Genomic DNA, 14,445 nt, shown 5'->3' on the forward strand with positions numbered 1-14,445 from the left:
GAAAAGGCAAAACGATATATTTATAAATTAAAAATAAGTTATGAATAGAACTTTTATATATATATGTATATATGTGTGTATATATATATGCAATATAAAGTCAAGACCGAAAAATAAATTATAGTAAAAGAATACTCCAAAATCAAGTCCAAATTTAAGTTTGAAAATTTAAATTTTAACTAATAAACATAAGGGGAAAAAAAGAGAGGTAACTGTATCAGTTTTTTGATCCAGTAGACTGTCGAGTGTCGACGCCTTGTTCCTAAGGTGAGCTATTTGGTCACCAATGGCGTCTCACTCTGATGGTGACAGTAAAGCGGCGATGCATAATCGCATCTACGTAGACAAGCAGATGCAGGTCTTCAAATCCGAGTGGTGTTCGTGCTCCCTCCATTTTCTTTGATTATTCGTTCCAGCGTGCGCGCGCGAGAGAGCAGGGGAGGAGGAGGGGGGGACGCATCTGTACGGGATCGCGGCGAGATTCATCCTCGCGGAAGTCCTACGTACGAGAGACTATAATAAGGGGGAGCGTGCCAACGCATCGCCACCAAGAATCCGCCGAGATGCAGAGCGCGGCGGCGGCCTCGCGCGCCACGGCATGGAACGCAGCACGGCGGCGGCACGGCGGCGGCGGCGGCTGCGGCTGCATCCCGAGCCGTGTCAACGTTGGCGCCGCCGCCTCCTTCTCCGGCAGCCGCGGCGGCATCGTCGGCGGTGCGGCGCCGCCGCTCCGTGTTCGCGGCGGTGGCCACCTCCTGTCTCTGCCGCTGCTGTCAGGTGGAAGGGCGGCTGCGAGTACGACGAGGGTGGCTGTGGCGGCGTCGGCTGAGGCGCCGTTGCCGGCCGACGACGCGCGGGCGCGGGAGAGAGGCGGCGCCGAAGGTGGGCTCGCGGAGACGGCGCGGCTGGGCGCCATGATCGTCGCCTGGTACCTCCTCAACATCTACTTCAACATCTACAACAAGCAGGTCCGCCGCCATTTCTTTCACCTCAAGAACCTTCTCCTCCGTCTCCGGCGGGACCAACCCAACCAAGCCTCTGCCTAATCGCAGGTACTGGAGGCATTGCCGTTCCCCTACACCATCACCGCCTTCCAGCTCGCGTTTGGCTCGGCCATCATCTTCCTCATGTGGGCGCTCAAGCTCCATCCCGCGCCCAGAGTCACCGTCGCACAGGTGAGAGAGAGACTGAGACGACACCATTCTTGCAACCCAAAAATGAAGACAGTGAGAGAGAGATCGCATTGCGCCATTGCTGACCTCGTCTGAGCTTTCGCCGCAGCTGGCCAAGATCGCGCCGCTCGCCGCCGGGCACATGCTGGGCACGGTGTTCACCAACATGAGCCTCGGCAAGGTGGCCGTCTCCTTCACCCACACCATCAAAGCCTCCGAGCCCTTCTTCACCGTCCTCCTCTCCGCCTTCTTCCTCGGCGAGGTCTGCTGAAAATTCAGTCGCTGATGCTGATGATTTTCATTTGTGCTCAATTCGATCGTTTGCCTCACCTCACCTGCAGACGCCATCGCTGCTGGTGCTGGGCTCGCTCGTGCCGATCGTCGGCGGCGTCGCCTTGGCATCGTTGACGGAGGTCTCTTTCAACTGGTAGAATCTCTGACGATCACCGAATCTGAATGAATCTCAATATGTGCTCTTTTTGTTGCTGCTGAAGCTGAATGATTGGAGGCATCTTCTCACATTTTCTGTGGAATTAGGATTGGATTTTGGAGTGCCATGGCATCGAATCTTCTCAACCAATCAAGAAATGTGCTCAGCAAGAAGCTTCTTGGCGGTGAAGAGGTGATTTTTCTTCCAGCGATTGATTTAGCACAGTGTTGAGCATGTTCTTGAACCGGTGGTTTTTAACAGAGATTTTCTTGTGGTGCAGGAAGCTTTGGATGACATAAACCTCTTCTCGATACTCACCATACTGTCATTTCTGCTGTCTTTGCCTCTAATGCTGTTTGCAGAAGGGGTCAAGTTCACCCCAGGATGCCTCAGGAGCACCGTGAGTGTCACAAAAATTCAGACAACTAGACACTTTGGATTTCACCATTCCCAGAACTATATGAGCAGATGCAATTTTCTGTTTGGCATGCAGGGCCTTAACCTCCAGGAGCTCTGTGTAAGAGCAGCACTAGCTGGTTTTTGCTTCCATGGCTACCAGAAGGTGAGGAAACAGTGTCATTTGGTCCACAAAGATTTGTGTTGGATCATTCTGTGTTCATCTTGATCTATAAACGTAAGGATAATTCTGTGATCTTCCTTGAAATTGGCAGCTCTCGTACTTGATCCTGGCCAGAGTGTCACCTGTCACTCACTCTGTCGCCAACTGCGTCAAGCGTGTGGTTGTCATCGTGGCATCTGTTCTCTTCTTCAGAACCCCCATTTCACCTGTGAATGCACTAGGTAATTTTGAAACAAACTCAACTGTCCTACTTCAAAACTTAGCAGCTGTAGTTCTTACTGTTCTTGTGTTCAACTGACTTATATTTGGGTTGTATATTTTTTTTTTTTTTTGGTGCCAACCTGCAGGAACCGGTGCTGCACTGGGAGGGGTTTTCCTATACTCCAGATTGAAGAAAACAAAACCAAAGGAGGCCTCACAAGCGAGGACACAAGCTTTATTACAGCTGTTCTCGAAGTTTTCCTTTTTATTTGAGGCGCATAGATTAGGTTGGTAAACGGACGAGGAACACGACCTGGATTAGGCTTTAGCATCAGTTGTGCTCCACGAGCTACAGTTCTCTTCTTGCAAAAATTTGTATGAAAATCGTTGAAAATTCTCATGTCTCGTGAGGAATTCACTAGTATTCATGAGTAAAATCAATAAAGCTATCACTTAGTTGAATTCCCCTGGCAGAGAAACACCAACGGCAGATGGGAAGTGCATGGAAATATAAAAACTGTTCAAAGTAAAACGAGGGTGGGGTAATCTACAAGTCAAAAGGATTAACGTTGCATGCTTTCGTCCAAAATGCATGGCACAGGTGGTTTGTTTCCGCATGATCATAGCTGTTGGGTTCTTTGGACATTGCTTCCACACTAATAACACAAGACATACATTATCAAGTGCCTTACAGGCACGTCTGCACAGCAGAAGACCCACAGACTTACCTTATGTTAGTTGGGTTGTCGGTCATTTTTTGCTTCAGAGGGGGCACGCAAAGTAGCATGGTTTGATAAGAGAATAGATTCATCTACTCTGTTTCGTCGCCATAATGATGCTGTTGGCATCTTGCAGTTAGCACTTACCAGTTGGAGACCCCAACAGCCTTGGACCCAGGATCTTCATGGTTGCGATTGCTTGGAGGACTCCTACTTCTATCACGACATCCACCTCCATTGTTTGTTCTGCTCTGATCACTACCTCGAGAAGAGCTATAGAACCTGCCATTTTCATGAAAATGGTCAATAAAGCTACAATTTGCGTATATAAAGAACTATCCAAAAAAAAGGAGAAAAGTTACTTGCCATTGTCAACAGAAATGAAAAAAAAAGAGAACCGAAACAAGAAGAAAGCAGACTTTCTTGTTTCAACAATTGGTGTCAGATCACAGATAGTATAGCTCCATTCAATTACTTGACTACTATAAAGGTTCTTAGAGGAAGGTCACTTAATAACACAATAATATCAGAGAATTTGAGGTCTTCTAATTCACTTAGGATGATAAGGATCCGTTCTGGGGTCTTTTGGGAAAGATTTGAATCCAAATTTCCTAGCAGGTCCTTAGGTGTCAAATGAGATTCAGGCATAAGGTGAAAACATATTCTATTAGAGACTGAAACAGTACCTGGCATGAAAGCTGAGACCATCACCAGGTTGACTGTTCCCGCTGCTGTTATGTAAGATGCCAAAGTTGTCAATTGACCCATTCATCATGCATTGGACAAAAATAAGTATCAGACAGCAAAATTTCAACTAACCTGGCATGAAAGCTTGAATCGTCACTGGTTTGATTGTTGTTGCTGCTATTATGAAAGCTGCATATGCCAGATACAGCAAGGTAGAATAGAGATTGTCAGGTATAATGATGGATTGTCAGGTATGCATATGCCAGATACAGCAAGGTAGAATAGAGATTGGTGCCAGACCTGGTTTGGAAGCCAGAAGTGTCACCAAACTGATTGCCACTGTTGCTGCTATGGAAACTGCATAGATGATTCATCATATAGGTGCTAACTAAGCTCAAAAGCAGGATTCAAATAGAAACTGATACACACCTAGCATGGAAGCTTGAACCACTCCCGGACTGATTGAAGCCACTGTTATAATTGTCAGTCGATCTTGAAGTATAGCCTGAATCATATCCTCGGCTTCCATAAGAGTCATCTGAAGATGCCCAACGCCGTGACCTTCCACCATACCCTCCACGGGAGACCATGTCTCTCAATTGCTGTGAAACAGACTGGTTTGCACCCTCCAAAATCTTCACAAGATCTGAAGCATACTTTGAATCCTGGTCACAGAAGAATGTATAGGAAACTCCAGTCGCTCCAGCACGTCCTGTTCTCCCAATTCTATGGACATAATCCTCAACACCTGTAGGGAAATCGTAGTTGACCACAACTCTGTAACATGAGATATGGGAGAATTGTCAGTGAGTAGCATATGAAAATTTACAGATCATTGCAACATGCACTGAGACATCATCCTTATGCTGTGGCCAAACAAGTTTTCCTTTCCAAGAAGAGTCAAGGTTTCAGTTGTACAGGTTGCAAAGAAAAAGTCCTAACCTGATATCTTTTATGTCCAAGCCTCGAGCAGCCACATCGGTAGCAACAAGAACAGGGCACCTGCCACTTCGAAATTCACTCAGCACAGAATCCCTCTCGGCTTGCGATTTATCACCATGAATAGCAGAAGCACCATACTGCCGTGATAGGTTTCGAGCCAGTTGATCACACATCCTCTTTGTGGAGCAAAATATTATGATTTTGGATCCAGGTTCTTGTGACCGAAGGATTTGATCGAGCCGTCTCGACTTCTCCGTAGGTGTAATAACATCCACATACTGAAAATACAACCAGCTGCTTGAAAATAGTGAAACGAAGACTGGTCAACAAAAAGAAAACAACGTTTTCGTTACCTGAGTGATTGACTTATTTGCAACCAGTTGATCAGTGTTCCCAATGTTAACCTGGACTGGATTGGTCAGCAAATCTGAGGCTATTTTCCTCACCTCTTTTGGCCAAGTGGCAGTAAACATAAGAGTTTGTCGTTTAGGTTGTACTTGTTTCACAATTTTTCTTATTTGTGGCTCAAAACCCATATCCAGCATGCGGTCTGCCTCATCGAGAACAAGGTAAGATACTTGATGTAGACTCACTCTTCGCATTTCTAAAATGTCGTTCAATCTTCCAGGAGTTGCAACAACAATGTTTGCACCACGTTCTAGATCTCTTAGCTGAGGACCTTTAGGAGCACCTCCATATAAACACTTCAAATAAAATAAGTACAATTAGATGACATCAACTTATGTGAACTATGCACAATGAATTTCTGCTTGCTTACATATGAACATAAGTGAATTTCAATAATGTGGATATTGGTGCTACATAAGTTACTAGAGAATAGGACACAAAATGTAGCAGCTGAAATTGTCATAGTGTAAGTAACATATATGAGTAAAAGATAGAAGCAACATACAACAGATGATATTCTTGATGATCTACCAAACTTTATCGCTTCATCTTGAATTTGTGTTGCCAATTCTCTTGTTGGAGACAGCACTAATACTGTTGGACCTTCCCTTGAATTATGTTGCAGGCGCTTTAGAAGGATAAACCCGGGAATTAGATAACCCAGTGTTTTTCCAGAACCTGTCTTCGCCACTGCTACAATATCACGGCTCTTAAGAGCAATTGGCCATGATTGAGCTTGGATAGGAGTTGGTGCAGAGAATCCCGCTTGCAGTACCTGCCGAAACAGAGCATGACAGACATGAGTAAATTGTGAATCTGACAAGGGTATAAATCAAAGCCTAAATTGGTAGTGTAATAATGAAAAAGTGGAACAAATTTTGACCTACGGTTGAGATATACAAAAACCAATCCAATATCCTGCAGCCAGAGGTGAAAAAAACATATACCAAAACTATTGAAGAGCGCAGGAGGCTGAACAAGACAACAAACAGGTCAAACCTAGACTTGGATTGTTGACTTGAAGAGCCTGCTGCGTCGAACATCCAGCATAATTGTTACATAAGTAGCACTAACGCACAATGACCTCCTAATTTCTTTGGAGAAAGATACAAGAAAATGTATTAAATAATCATGTCAATTGTGTGAACTTACCTCCCTTAGTATCTCAGTAGGGAATCCTGTGGACTGAAACGTCATGAATGGTGCTGGAGCCTCATTTCCCTAGTAAACAAGATAAATGTATAACTAAGCAACATAGTGTGTATGAACCAATAGTGGTTAAGAGGTTATAAAAGCAGCTGAACAGCTGAACACATACAACAATAGTAATCTCATGCTTAGCACGATATGCTTCTGGCGAAATGCGCTCTCCATTGGCAGCCTCTGAAACTACATTCTGTGCGGAGTATCCTCCAGCTGCAGAGCACAGCTGGAAAACAGGAAAGCATGCTATTTAATAATGCCATCTGGGAGTGAAGCAAAGTTATTGCAACAATTTTAATCACACTTTAGGTGTGACCGCATGTTTGGCCATTCACTGCATCATTAATACTTAAGTTATTGTATTACTGATTTTGTATTATGGAAGGACGCATGTTATAAAACACGCAACTTGTAACACGTGTTACCTGCGAAGAAGGATTACTCCTAGTCGTCTTTTGATCCGTAAAAGGCATGTTCTGTGCATGACTCCCTGCAGCTTCCATGCGCCGCTGAAAAACAGGAAAGTTTTCAAAAGTGACGGGCATTAAAACGACAGACCGACCGTTGCATACGTAACCCTATCCATTGATAATACTGATGACAGTTGGTCAGTTCCACGGTCCAAAAAACCTAACTTTCTGCTTCCTAGATACCGGCAATCGCCTATATTGTTCTAGACCATGCCATGATGAGGCAAATGCGGTAAGGAGCATCGAATTACATGATGCAGCAGTGCAGCATTGACAGGCAAATGATAGGAACATAAAGATAGCACACCTCGAAATGATCGTTCCTAGCCCTATCATCAGCATGAGGCGGGGCGTCCTGCGTGCGGCTCGCCCCAGCTTGCGCCTGCGACTGAGGAACACAAACCGATAAAGGAAATCCTGTGCATCTCCACACCGACATTTATGCGCGAGCAACGAAAGCAACATGGAATAAACGAAGATAAAAGAGAGGGGGGGGGATCATATCATCGATGGGCTACCTCGGCAGGATCGCTGTTCCTAGGCCTCTCGGGAGGCTGAGCGGGGGAGGAGGAAGGAGGAGACGGCGGCAGCCCCGTCGGCCGGTTGTACTGCACGGCCTTGGTCTCCGGGTTCCAGAAGTAGAGGTTCCCGGTGTTGCCGTCGATGAGCCCCCTCCACGGCTTGGGCAGCGTCGGATCCGGCGGCGCGTACCTCGGCCCCCGCGACGCCGACGCCGACGCCATCGGCGTGCCCCCTCCTCCCCAACCCTAAACACCAAAAAACCCCCAACAACAACTCCAAATCAGATCAAAAACCAGCACAACCAAACACCACGCCAATGCAAAAAAAAAAAAAAAAAGAAAAAGAAAAAAACAGAAAAGGATCAGCTAGCTCATCGGGGCGGGCGCGAACCCTAGCGGCGAATGCGGATTGCGGCGAGGGGGGGAGGAGGAGGCGGAGTGAATGAAGTGAACCCTTCCCCTTCCTCTCCGCTCCTCTCGCGCTCTCTCTCTCTCTCTTGCTGGCGTCGCGTGGTTAAGTAGGCGGCGCGATGGGAAAAACGCGAGGAGAATGTGAGTGCGGGCGGAGCTGAGAATGGCAAGGGGAGGGGGACGAGGCCGAGACGACGCGACAGGTGGTGGTGGTGGGGGTGGCCGAGGAGCGCAGAAGGCCGCGCCGCCCCCGTGCCATTGCTACTTCCGGCCCGGCCCACGTCGCAGTCGGCATTTTTTTTTAACTTTGTTTACCCTCTAGCAGGAGTAATTTTCTTTGCATGGAGTTGGTTGGTCAGTGGATGATGTTTATTAGGTGACTCTTTTAAATATTATATATGTAAATTTTCTGATACGGAGGAAAGAGACCGAATGAGAGATAAAAAATGGTTGTTATGCATTGCAATAGCTTAGAGTCAACCCTTAGCATTTATTTACGGAAATTTTGCTGCATGGGATAGATTAAAAGAAAAGAAGAGTAATAAAAATATTTTGTTGTATAAATGAAGAAACCGTGCATATCTCTACCTTTATACGCACGCTTATAAAATGAGTTAGTATTGCTAGCATGGATGAGGTAAGAGTCAATACTAGGTTTTACCTTTAAACATGCCCTTATAGCAATCGGTGCTGGTTTTGATGGGTGAGCTGGTAAAACATGGGGAGAATGCTTTTGGTTCTAGGACGATTGTAAATTTCTGGTTTGAAACATTATTGTAAAATTGCTACTGAAAATTGCAAAAATGTCTGGTATTCTAGTGGCATCCTTGCAATTTAGAAAAAACCAATGGTAAATTTACAAAATCCCCTTTGTTTTTTTGTTTGATGGTAAAGTTGAGTAAAGGGAGAGGAAATCTAATTAATTTAGAATGTTAAAAATTATAACTAAAGTGACTAAAATATTTTGATATCTCTTTAGTCCATGATTACTAACCTTAAAATGCTTATATTTTGAAATGGAGATAGTAATAAATAATACATACCGTAAGAGCTATGAAAAGGAGAGAGAGAACTCCCGGTACATGAAATGTTATTAGGGTGACAAGATAGTTAATAGATTGACTTCAAATTTGCATCCTCTGCCTTTAGGTAGTAGTATTTAGGTACTGTTTGTTTTTATAAGTCTAGAACTAAAGTTTAGTCCTAAAACTAAAACATAAGTCTTTTTTAGTCCTACCATGTTTGTTTGGAGGGACTAAAACCTCATTAAATGACATGATCAATAGTACACACCGCACATACATAGCTATAACTATAGACCTATAGTAGTAGAGTAGGTATACTATAGGCATTTAGTCCCTTTTAGCACCTCCCATAGGGACTTATGGACCAAGATAATTTTAGTCTCTTTTAATCTTTCCTGTTTAGTATTTTAGGGACTAAAGTGGAGAGATTTATGGATTAGTCCCTCCAAACAAACAGCCCATTACTGTAAGTGGTGCCTGGAATGATCTTATTCTTAGGTAAAGGGGTAGTTTATAGATTGACTTTGAAGTGGTATCCTCTGTGTTTAGGTAGTAAAGGTTTAGGTAACGGGATAGTTCATAGAAGGCAAAGTACGGCTCCATATTACTGGGATGATTGGATGAGACTAAAACTGGTTAGTATATGTCACATCAGATGTTTGAATACTTATTATAAATATTAAACGTAGACTATTTATAAAACTAATTACATAAATGAGAGTTAATTCGCGTGACAAATTTTTTAAGCCTAATTAATCCATGATTAGCGCATATTTAATGTAGCATCGCATATATTGATTATGGATTAATTAGGATCAATAGATTCGTCTCACGAATTAGTCCAAAATTATAGATACATTTTATTACTAGTCTACGTTTTAATATTTATAGTAAGTATCAAGGCATCCATCCGATGTGACAGGGAATAAATAATCCCATCCAAACACCACCTAAGGCCCTGTTTAGTTCCCAAAATTATTTTCCAAAATCATTCCATCGAATTTTTGGACACCTAAATAAAGCATTAAACATAGATGAACCAAAAAAGTAATTGCACAGTTATGTAAGAAATCTTGAGACGAATCTTTTGAGCCTAATTAGTCCATGATTAGCCATAAGTGCTATAGTAATCAATATATGCTAATGACAGATTAATTAGGCTCAAAAGATTCGTCTCACGGTTTCTAGGCTAGCCGTGAAATTCGTTTTTTATTCGTATCCAAAAACCCCTTCCAACATCCGATCAAACGTTTAATATGACACTTCTTTCAAAAATTTTCTCAGACTGTAAACACCACCTAAGATTTAAGATAAAAAAAAAAAGTCTTGGAGCAACAAAGGGATAGATGATTTGACGTGCCATGTCACGTCCCCCCTAACTCAGCATGGTGTTACGATAACGATCAGAAAACAGCAGCAACATTGTTAACATATATACTTCTCTATCAACACACATCACATTAACGTCAATGAGTTAGTGTTACACATATTTGCTCTCAGGCTTTGCTTTCTTTGACAAATTCAACAAAGCGTCTAAATCTCGACCTTTCTCAGATTACAACCACTAGAACCTTGTATTAAGCACAACAGGCCTCCATGCAAAAACAAATATGACAGGCCAAAACCCTCAAAGTTACTTCATCTTCATCAAGCCTACAACTATGTCATATTATTAAAAGCATTTGTGCTAGTCATATAGCCCCTCCTGCTCCCAAATGTCCACAAGAAAATCAACCATCTCCTGCAAATTCAGATACGGTATAAGCACTTGCCTCAAATGAAGTGGTAATTCAACAACACTATATCTTACATGTAGAGGGATAGGTTGATGAAAGGGCTTGTTGGATCCAAGCAAACTCTCATATGCTGCATTCCAACTATACAAGTAAATGTTTGGGTGAGCATGAAGCTTCAGGTTCAGTATGCATACTATCAAACATCATAAGAAGCATACAAGGAATACTCAACACTTAACTAAACTATATATATGTTTCTAATATTTTCAGGATAGTATTCAAACCCCAACATTAATTTGAACAGAAGTAATGGTACAATAACAAGAGAAACAGTTGCCGCCAAATTTGTAATTAGGTACTTATTATGTTGCTTGTAAAAGGAATGACGAGCTACACAGGGAAGATTTCTTCACATCGAGTACGGGATGCAAAAATAATGTCCTATAGAACTTCAGAATTAAGAACACATAACTTATAGAAAATAAATAAATTGATAATGACATGGGAACATATACCGAAATATTCATCAGGTAGGAAAGGAGGAGAAGTGATAAAGCAAAATTTTCAGAAAGGAATATCATTTGAAAAGCCAGGAAAAAAATGAAAGTAAGAATCCCAGCACAACCGAATAACATATTCACATGGATAAAAACAGCCGCCCCAAACTAATATCAAACTTTAGAACAACAAACTCGTCTTTTATTGATATAATTTACTAGGATGGATTCTGGTAAATGCATCTTGTCTAGCCCTTTTCTGCATATAAATAGGGAACCTCATGCTCTTACCTCAATATTGGTTCACGAATCTGCTTCGTCTCAGGTATTTGCCTTGTTTTCGCAGTCCAGTCCTTCCTAATTTCATTCCAAAGAACAAGACCTGCAATGATATTTTGAGCTGGTTGTGTTAACATGACAACTTCAACTTCTATATCTACTTGTTGCTTACCAAGAAAATCACTATACTGATGCAGTAATATGTTTCTACTCAAATTCTCTACAGACCAAACCTAGTAGCAAAGTATACCAGGTGTTGTGCAAGATGGCAATGTGGACACAATGTTGCTGAATACATATTAACTTTGCAACAATTAAGACACTGTAAGCCAAATAAATTGATCTTGATAGACCAATAGGCAACAGGTACCCAATAAGTTCAGAAATAGTGAGGTCATCTCAATCCTTGGAAATTTTAACACACTCTACAGTCGAGCTAAGACCATGAAATATCCATTTCAAACAAAAGCACAAACATAAAGATAATAGAGGCTGGTTAATCACCATATTCCTTAAACAGATTCCTTTGCTACATCTAAATTTTCCCACAACCTGGACATAATTGTAGGTTCCTGGTCAATGCCAATGACAATGCATACATGCTGAAAAGAAAATTCTTTCGTTAGCAGCTACGACAACATAATCAAGAAAGGAATTACCATGATTAACATATTCAGGAGGGGAATGGCTGCCTCCCACACCATGCTGATCAAGAGCCCATGCCTGTTCAACCTCGATGGTGGTTGTACTCCAGAGTTCCTCTCCTACGGCGTAGTTCTGGTCCGGAGCAATCAAACTCCTCGAAAGCTGCCCCACATGCCTCACAGCCCTATCACAGCATCCAAAACAGCCTCTGCTCTGTTCGCAAGGAGTTCAACCATGGCCACAATTAGCATCAAACACAACACTGCGCCGCAAACATGGAAAGAAGCAACCACTGCAAACAAGAAACAATCAAAGAACCCAGCCAGACCAGCTGATAAAGCGGCAAGAGAGACCAAAGCACGGCTCCATTTACCACATCTAACTTGCGAGCTATAAGTAGCAAGCGATGTTAGACAAGCAAACCGTGAGCACAAGTATGCAAACAAGCAATCGGCAATCGGCAACAAGCCAGCACGCCACTGCTACTAGTATGCAACATCCGCAACAATGGCGCAAACTAAGCAAGATTCCAGTCTCTGATTCACCCTCGATTCCCCAAAGCACCATCCCTCCTCTTGCACGGATAACCGTACCATCTTCCCTCCAGTATGCAGTCCTCCGCACATGCAAGCAACAATTCCAAAAAGAAAAGAAGAAGAAGAAGAAGAAGAAGAAGAAGAAGAAGAGGGAAAGACAGAGAGGGGTTGCGGACCGACCCGGAGCAGATGAAGAGGCAGGCCGAGGAGAGGAGCCTGGGGATGCTCCGCCAGTCCCAGCCCTCCCCCAGCTCGACGCCCATGTCCCCGACCCTCGACGCCGATCCGCCCTCACCGCCGCGGGCCGCCATGGCGCGCGCTGCATCCACCGCCGCCACCCGCTGGCCCGATTGGGGCAGGCCCGGCCTGGTGGTGTGCTACAAGAATCCCGATCGAATCGAATCGAGGCAACCAGGCAGGCAGGCAGCGATCGGGCGGGTGGAAGCTGGAGCTGGTGGGGGGGTCGTGGCAGCTGCGATTGATTGGGAAATTTAGGATGAGAGGAGAGGAGGATGGGGGAGGGAGATGGCGGAGATTGCACGGATTTGACAGAGTGCGCTGCGCTGCCTTTCCTCTCGTTGCGCCCTTTCGTCTCGCTTTCCGCAATCCAACGACAGTTTAAAGGTCTTTCAATGCAGCGTGGGGTTCCACCACAGATCAGTCCAAGTGTCCAACCCACACAACCCAGGCACCACACGGGGACCGGTCGGTATCAGAAGTCATTGTTTGGTAGTAGTAGCGAGTTTGTAAAAAAAAAAAAATCGTACAAATAAAATGTTAAGCGAAGTGCACCGGCGGTCCTTAAATTTATGTGTATATGTTATTTAGATCTCTGAACTCTCAAAATGTATTTTTGGTACTCGAACTTGTCTGGGTGTCATATAGGTCCAAACGAGCTCCGACCCGCTCCATCCGCTGACGTGGCATGCCATGGTGGCGCCTACGTGTTGTTAGTTTCATGTGGGTCCCGCATGTCAATATCTCTCTCCTTATTATTCTTTTCTATCCCTTCTCGTAGGCACCACCGTGGCATGTCATGTCAGTGGATGGAGCGGGTCGAAACCCGTTTGGACCTGTATGACACCCCCGACAAGTTCGGGGACCCAAAAATGCATTTTGAGAGTTCAGGGATCTAGATGGCACATGCACATAAGTTTAGAGACTGCTGTTGCACTTTCCTCTAAAATGTTTATACACGTATTTTAGTGATTTAAGAATCAAAGTTAAAAAATGATCTTCGATGAAAAACTTTAAAATCAGCTCCAAACTAATTTATGGTTAAAAATTCAAGTTTTAATTTATAAGTATATACATAAGCGAAATGATAGAGTGACACGCTTGCACATGTGCATAATCTAAAAAAATTGTGAAATTATGAGACATAGGCACAGTTCGCTTTAAAGAAGTTTGGGTGAGCTACTTTCTTATTTCTGTGATAATGTTTTCCAAGTTGCTAAACATTATGTTTTTTAAAAGCTTTCTATATAGTTTCTAATTTTATATCATACGATGTTTTCTGGGATGAGATGTGCTTCTAGCATAGTTGGTACAAATAATCGCGGGTAAATACGGCTGATGTTTTAAAAAAAACTTCTATATACTCTCTTTATTTTATATAAGATGTTTTTATTATGAGGTGTGTTTGTAATGCAGTTGGCAAAGACGTTTGTTAGTGAATACTACCGCCTGAGATTGGTTCGTAAACTTCTTATCTTTTAAATGAAGGGTTTCACTTCTTATCTTTCACCTGGATTAAATGAAGGGTTGAAAATATGTGGCTACTTCTTTCTTAATTTTATTGGATGGCTAGTATACATATCTAGATTTGTTGACATTTATAGAATACAGGATCTAAACAATACTAGAATAAACAATACTAGAATGTCTACCATTGTAAAACTGAGGCGGTAGAAGTTAAAAAACCGAATAAATTCATTTTTGAAGTTTATATCCAAATTGTAGGGATTTTTCAAGTTTTTCCTC

The 14,445-nt window shown here is 43.1% G+C and overlaps 3 protein-coding genes across 5 annotated transcripts; 1 reads left to right on the plus strand and 2 right to left on the minus strand.

The window, feature by feature from the left end:
* The first annotated feature begins 393 nt into the window (after window positions 1–393).
* Window positions 394–2,858, plus strand: LOC102706244 (phosphoenolpyruvate/phosphate translocator 3, chloroplastic-like). The gene is made up of 9 exons (XM_006645480.2): window positions 394–968; window positions 1,053–1,175; window positions 1,282–1,434; window positions 1,514–1,599; window positions 1,710–1,794; window positions 1,883–2,002; window positions 2,096–2,164; window positions 2,274–2,403; window positions 2,530–2,858. Exons 1-9 carry the CDS (start codon window positions 564–566, stop codon window positions 2,676–2,678), a joined length of 1,320 nt encoding a protein of 439 aa, XP_006645543.2. The 5' UTR covers window positions 394–563; the 3' UTR covers window positions 2,679–2,858.
* A 73-nt stretch (window positions 2,859–2,931) lies between these two features.
* On the minus strand, window positions 2,932–7,870 carry LOC102706521 (DEAD-box ATP-dependent RNA helicase 14). Of its 3 annotated transcripts, none has more exons than XM_015843712.2 (14): window positions 7,725–7,870; window positions 7,331–7,579; window positions 7,120–7,200; window positions 6,768–6,851; window positions 6,458–6,568; window positions 6,292–6,360; window positions 5,645–5,914; window positions 5,085–5,435; window positions 4,732–5,009; window positions 4,219–4,566; window positions 4,090–4,146; window positions 3,922–3,978; window positions 3,789–3,830; window positions 2,932–3,384 (listed from the first exon to the last, which is right to left on the minus strand). In XM_015843712.2, exons 2-14 carry the CDS (start codon window positions 7,553–7,555, stop codon window positions 3,246–3,248), a joined length of 2,112 nt encoding a protein of 703 aa, XP_015699198.1. In that variant the 5' UTR covers window positions 7,556–7,579; window positions 7,725–7,870; the 3' UTR covers window positions 2,932–3,245. The 3 variants fall into 3 exon arrangements, with proteins under 3 accessions (XP_015699198.1, XP_006645544.1, XP_015699199.1); XM_006645481.3 differs by having other exon boundaries at window positions 3,789–3,833; window positions 7,725–7,868; XM_015843713.2 differs by lacking the exon at window positions 7,120–7,200 and having other exon boundaries at window positions 3,789–3,833; window positions 7,725–7,867.
* Window positions 7,871–10,207: 2,337 nt separating this feature from the next.
* On the minus strand, window positions 10,208–13,076 carry LOC102706803. The gene is made up of 5 exons (XM_006645482.3): window positions 12,643–13,076; window positions 11,941–12,134; window positions 11,294–11,384; window positions 10,580–10,646; window positions 10,208–10,510 (listed from the first exon to the last, which is right to left on the minus strand). The coding sequence occupies exons 1-5, from the start codon at window positions 12,771–12,773 to the stop codon at window positions 10,457–10,459; spliced, it is 537 nt and encodes a 178-aa protein (XP_006645545.1). The 5' UTR covers window positions 12,774–13,076; the 3' UTR covers window positions 10,208–10,456.
* Window positions 13,077–14,445: the final 1,369 nt, after the last annotated feature.

Source organism: Oryza brachyantha, chromosome 1 (genome assembly GCF_000231095.2).
Source record: "Oryza brachyantha chromosome 1, ObraRS2, whole genome shotgun sequence".
Classification (NCBI taxonomy): domain Eukaryota; kingdom Viridiplantae; phylum Streptophyta; class Magnoliopsida; order Poales; family Poaceae; genus Oryza; species Oryza brachyantha.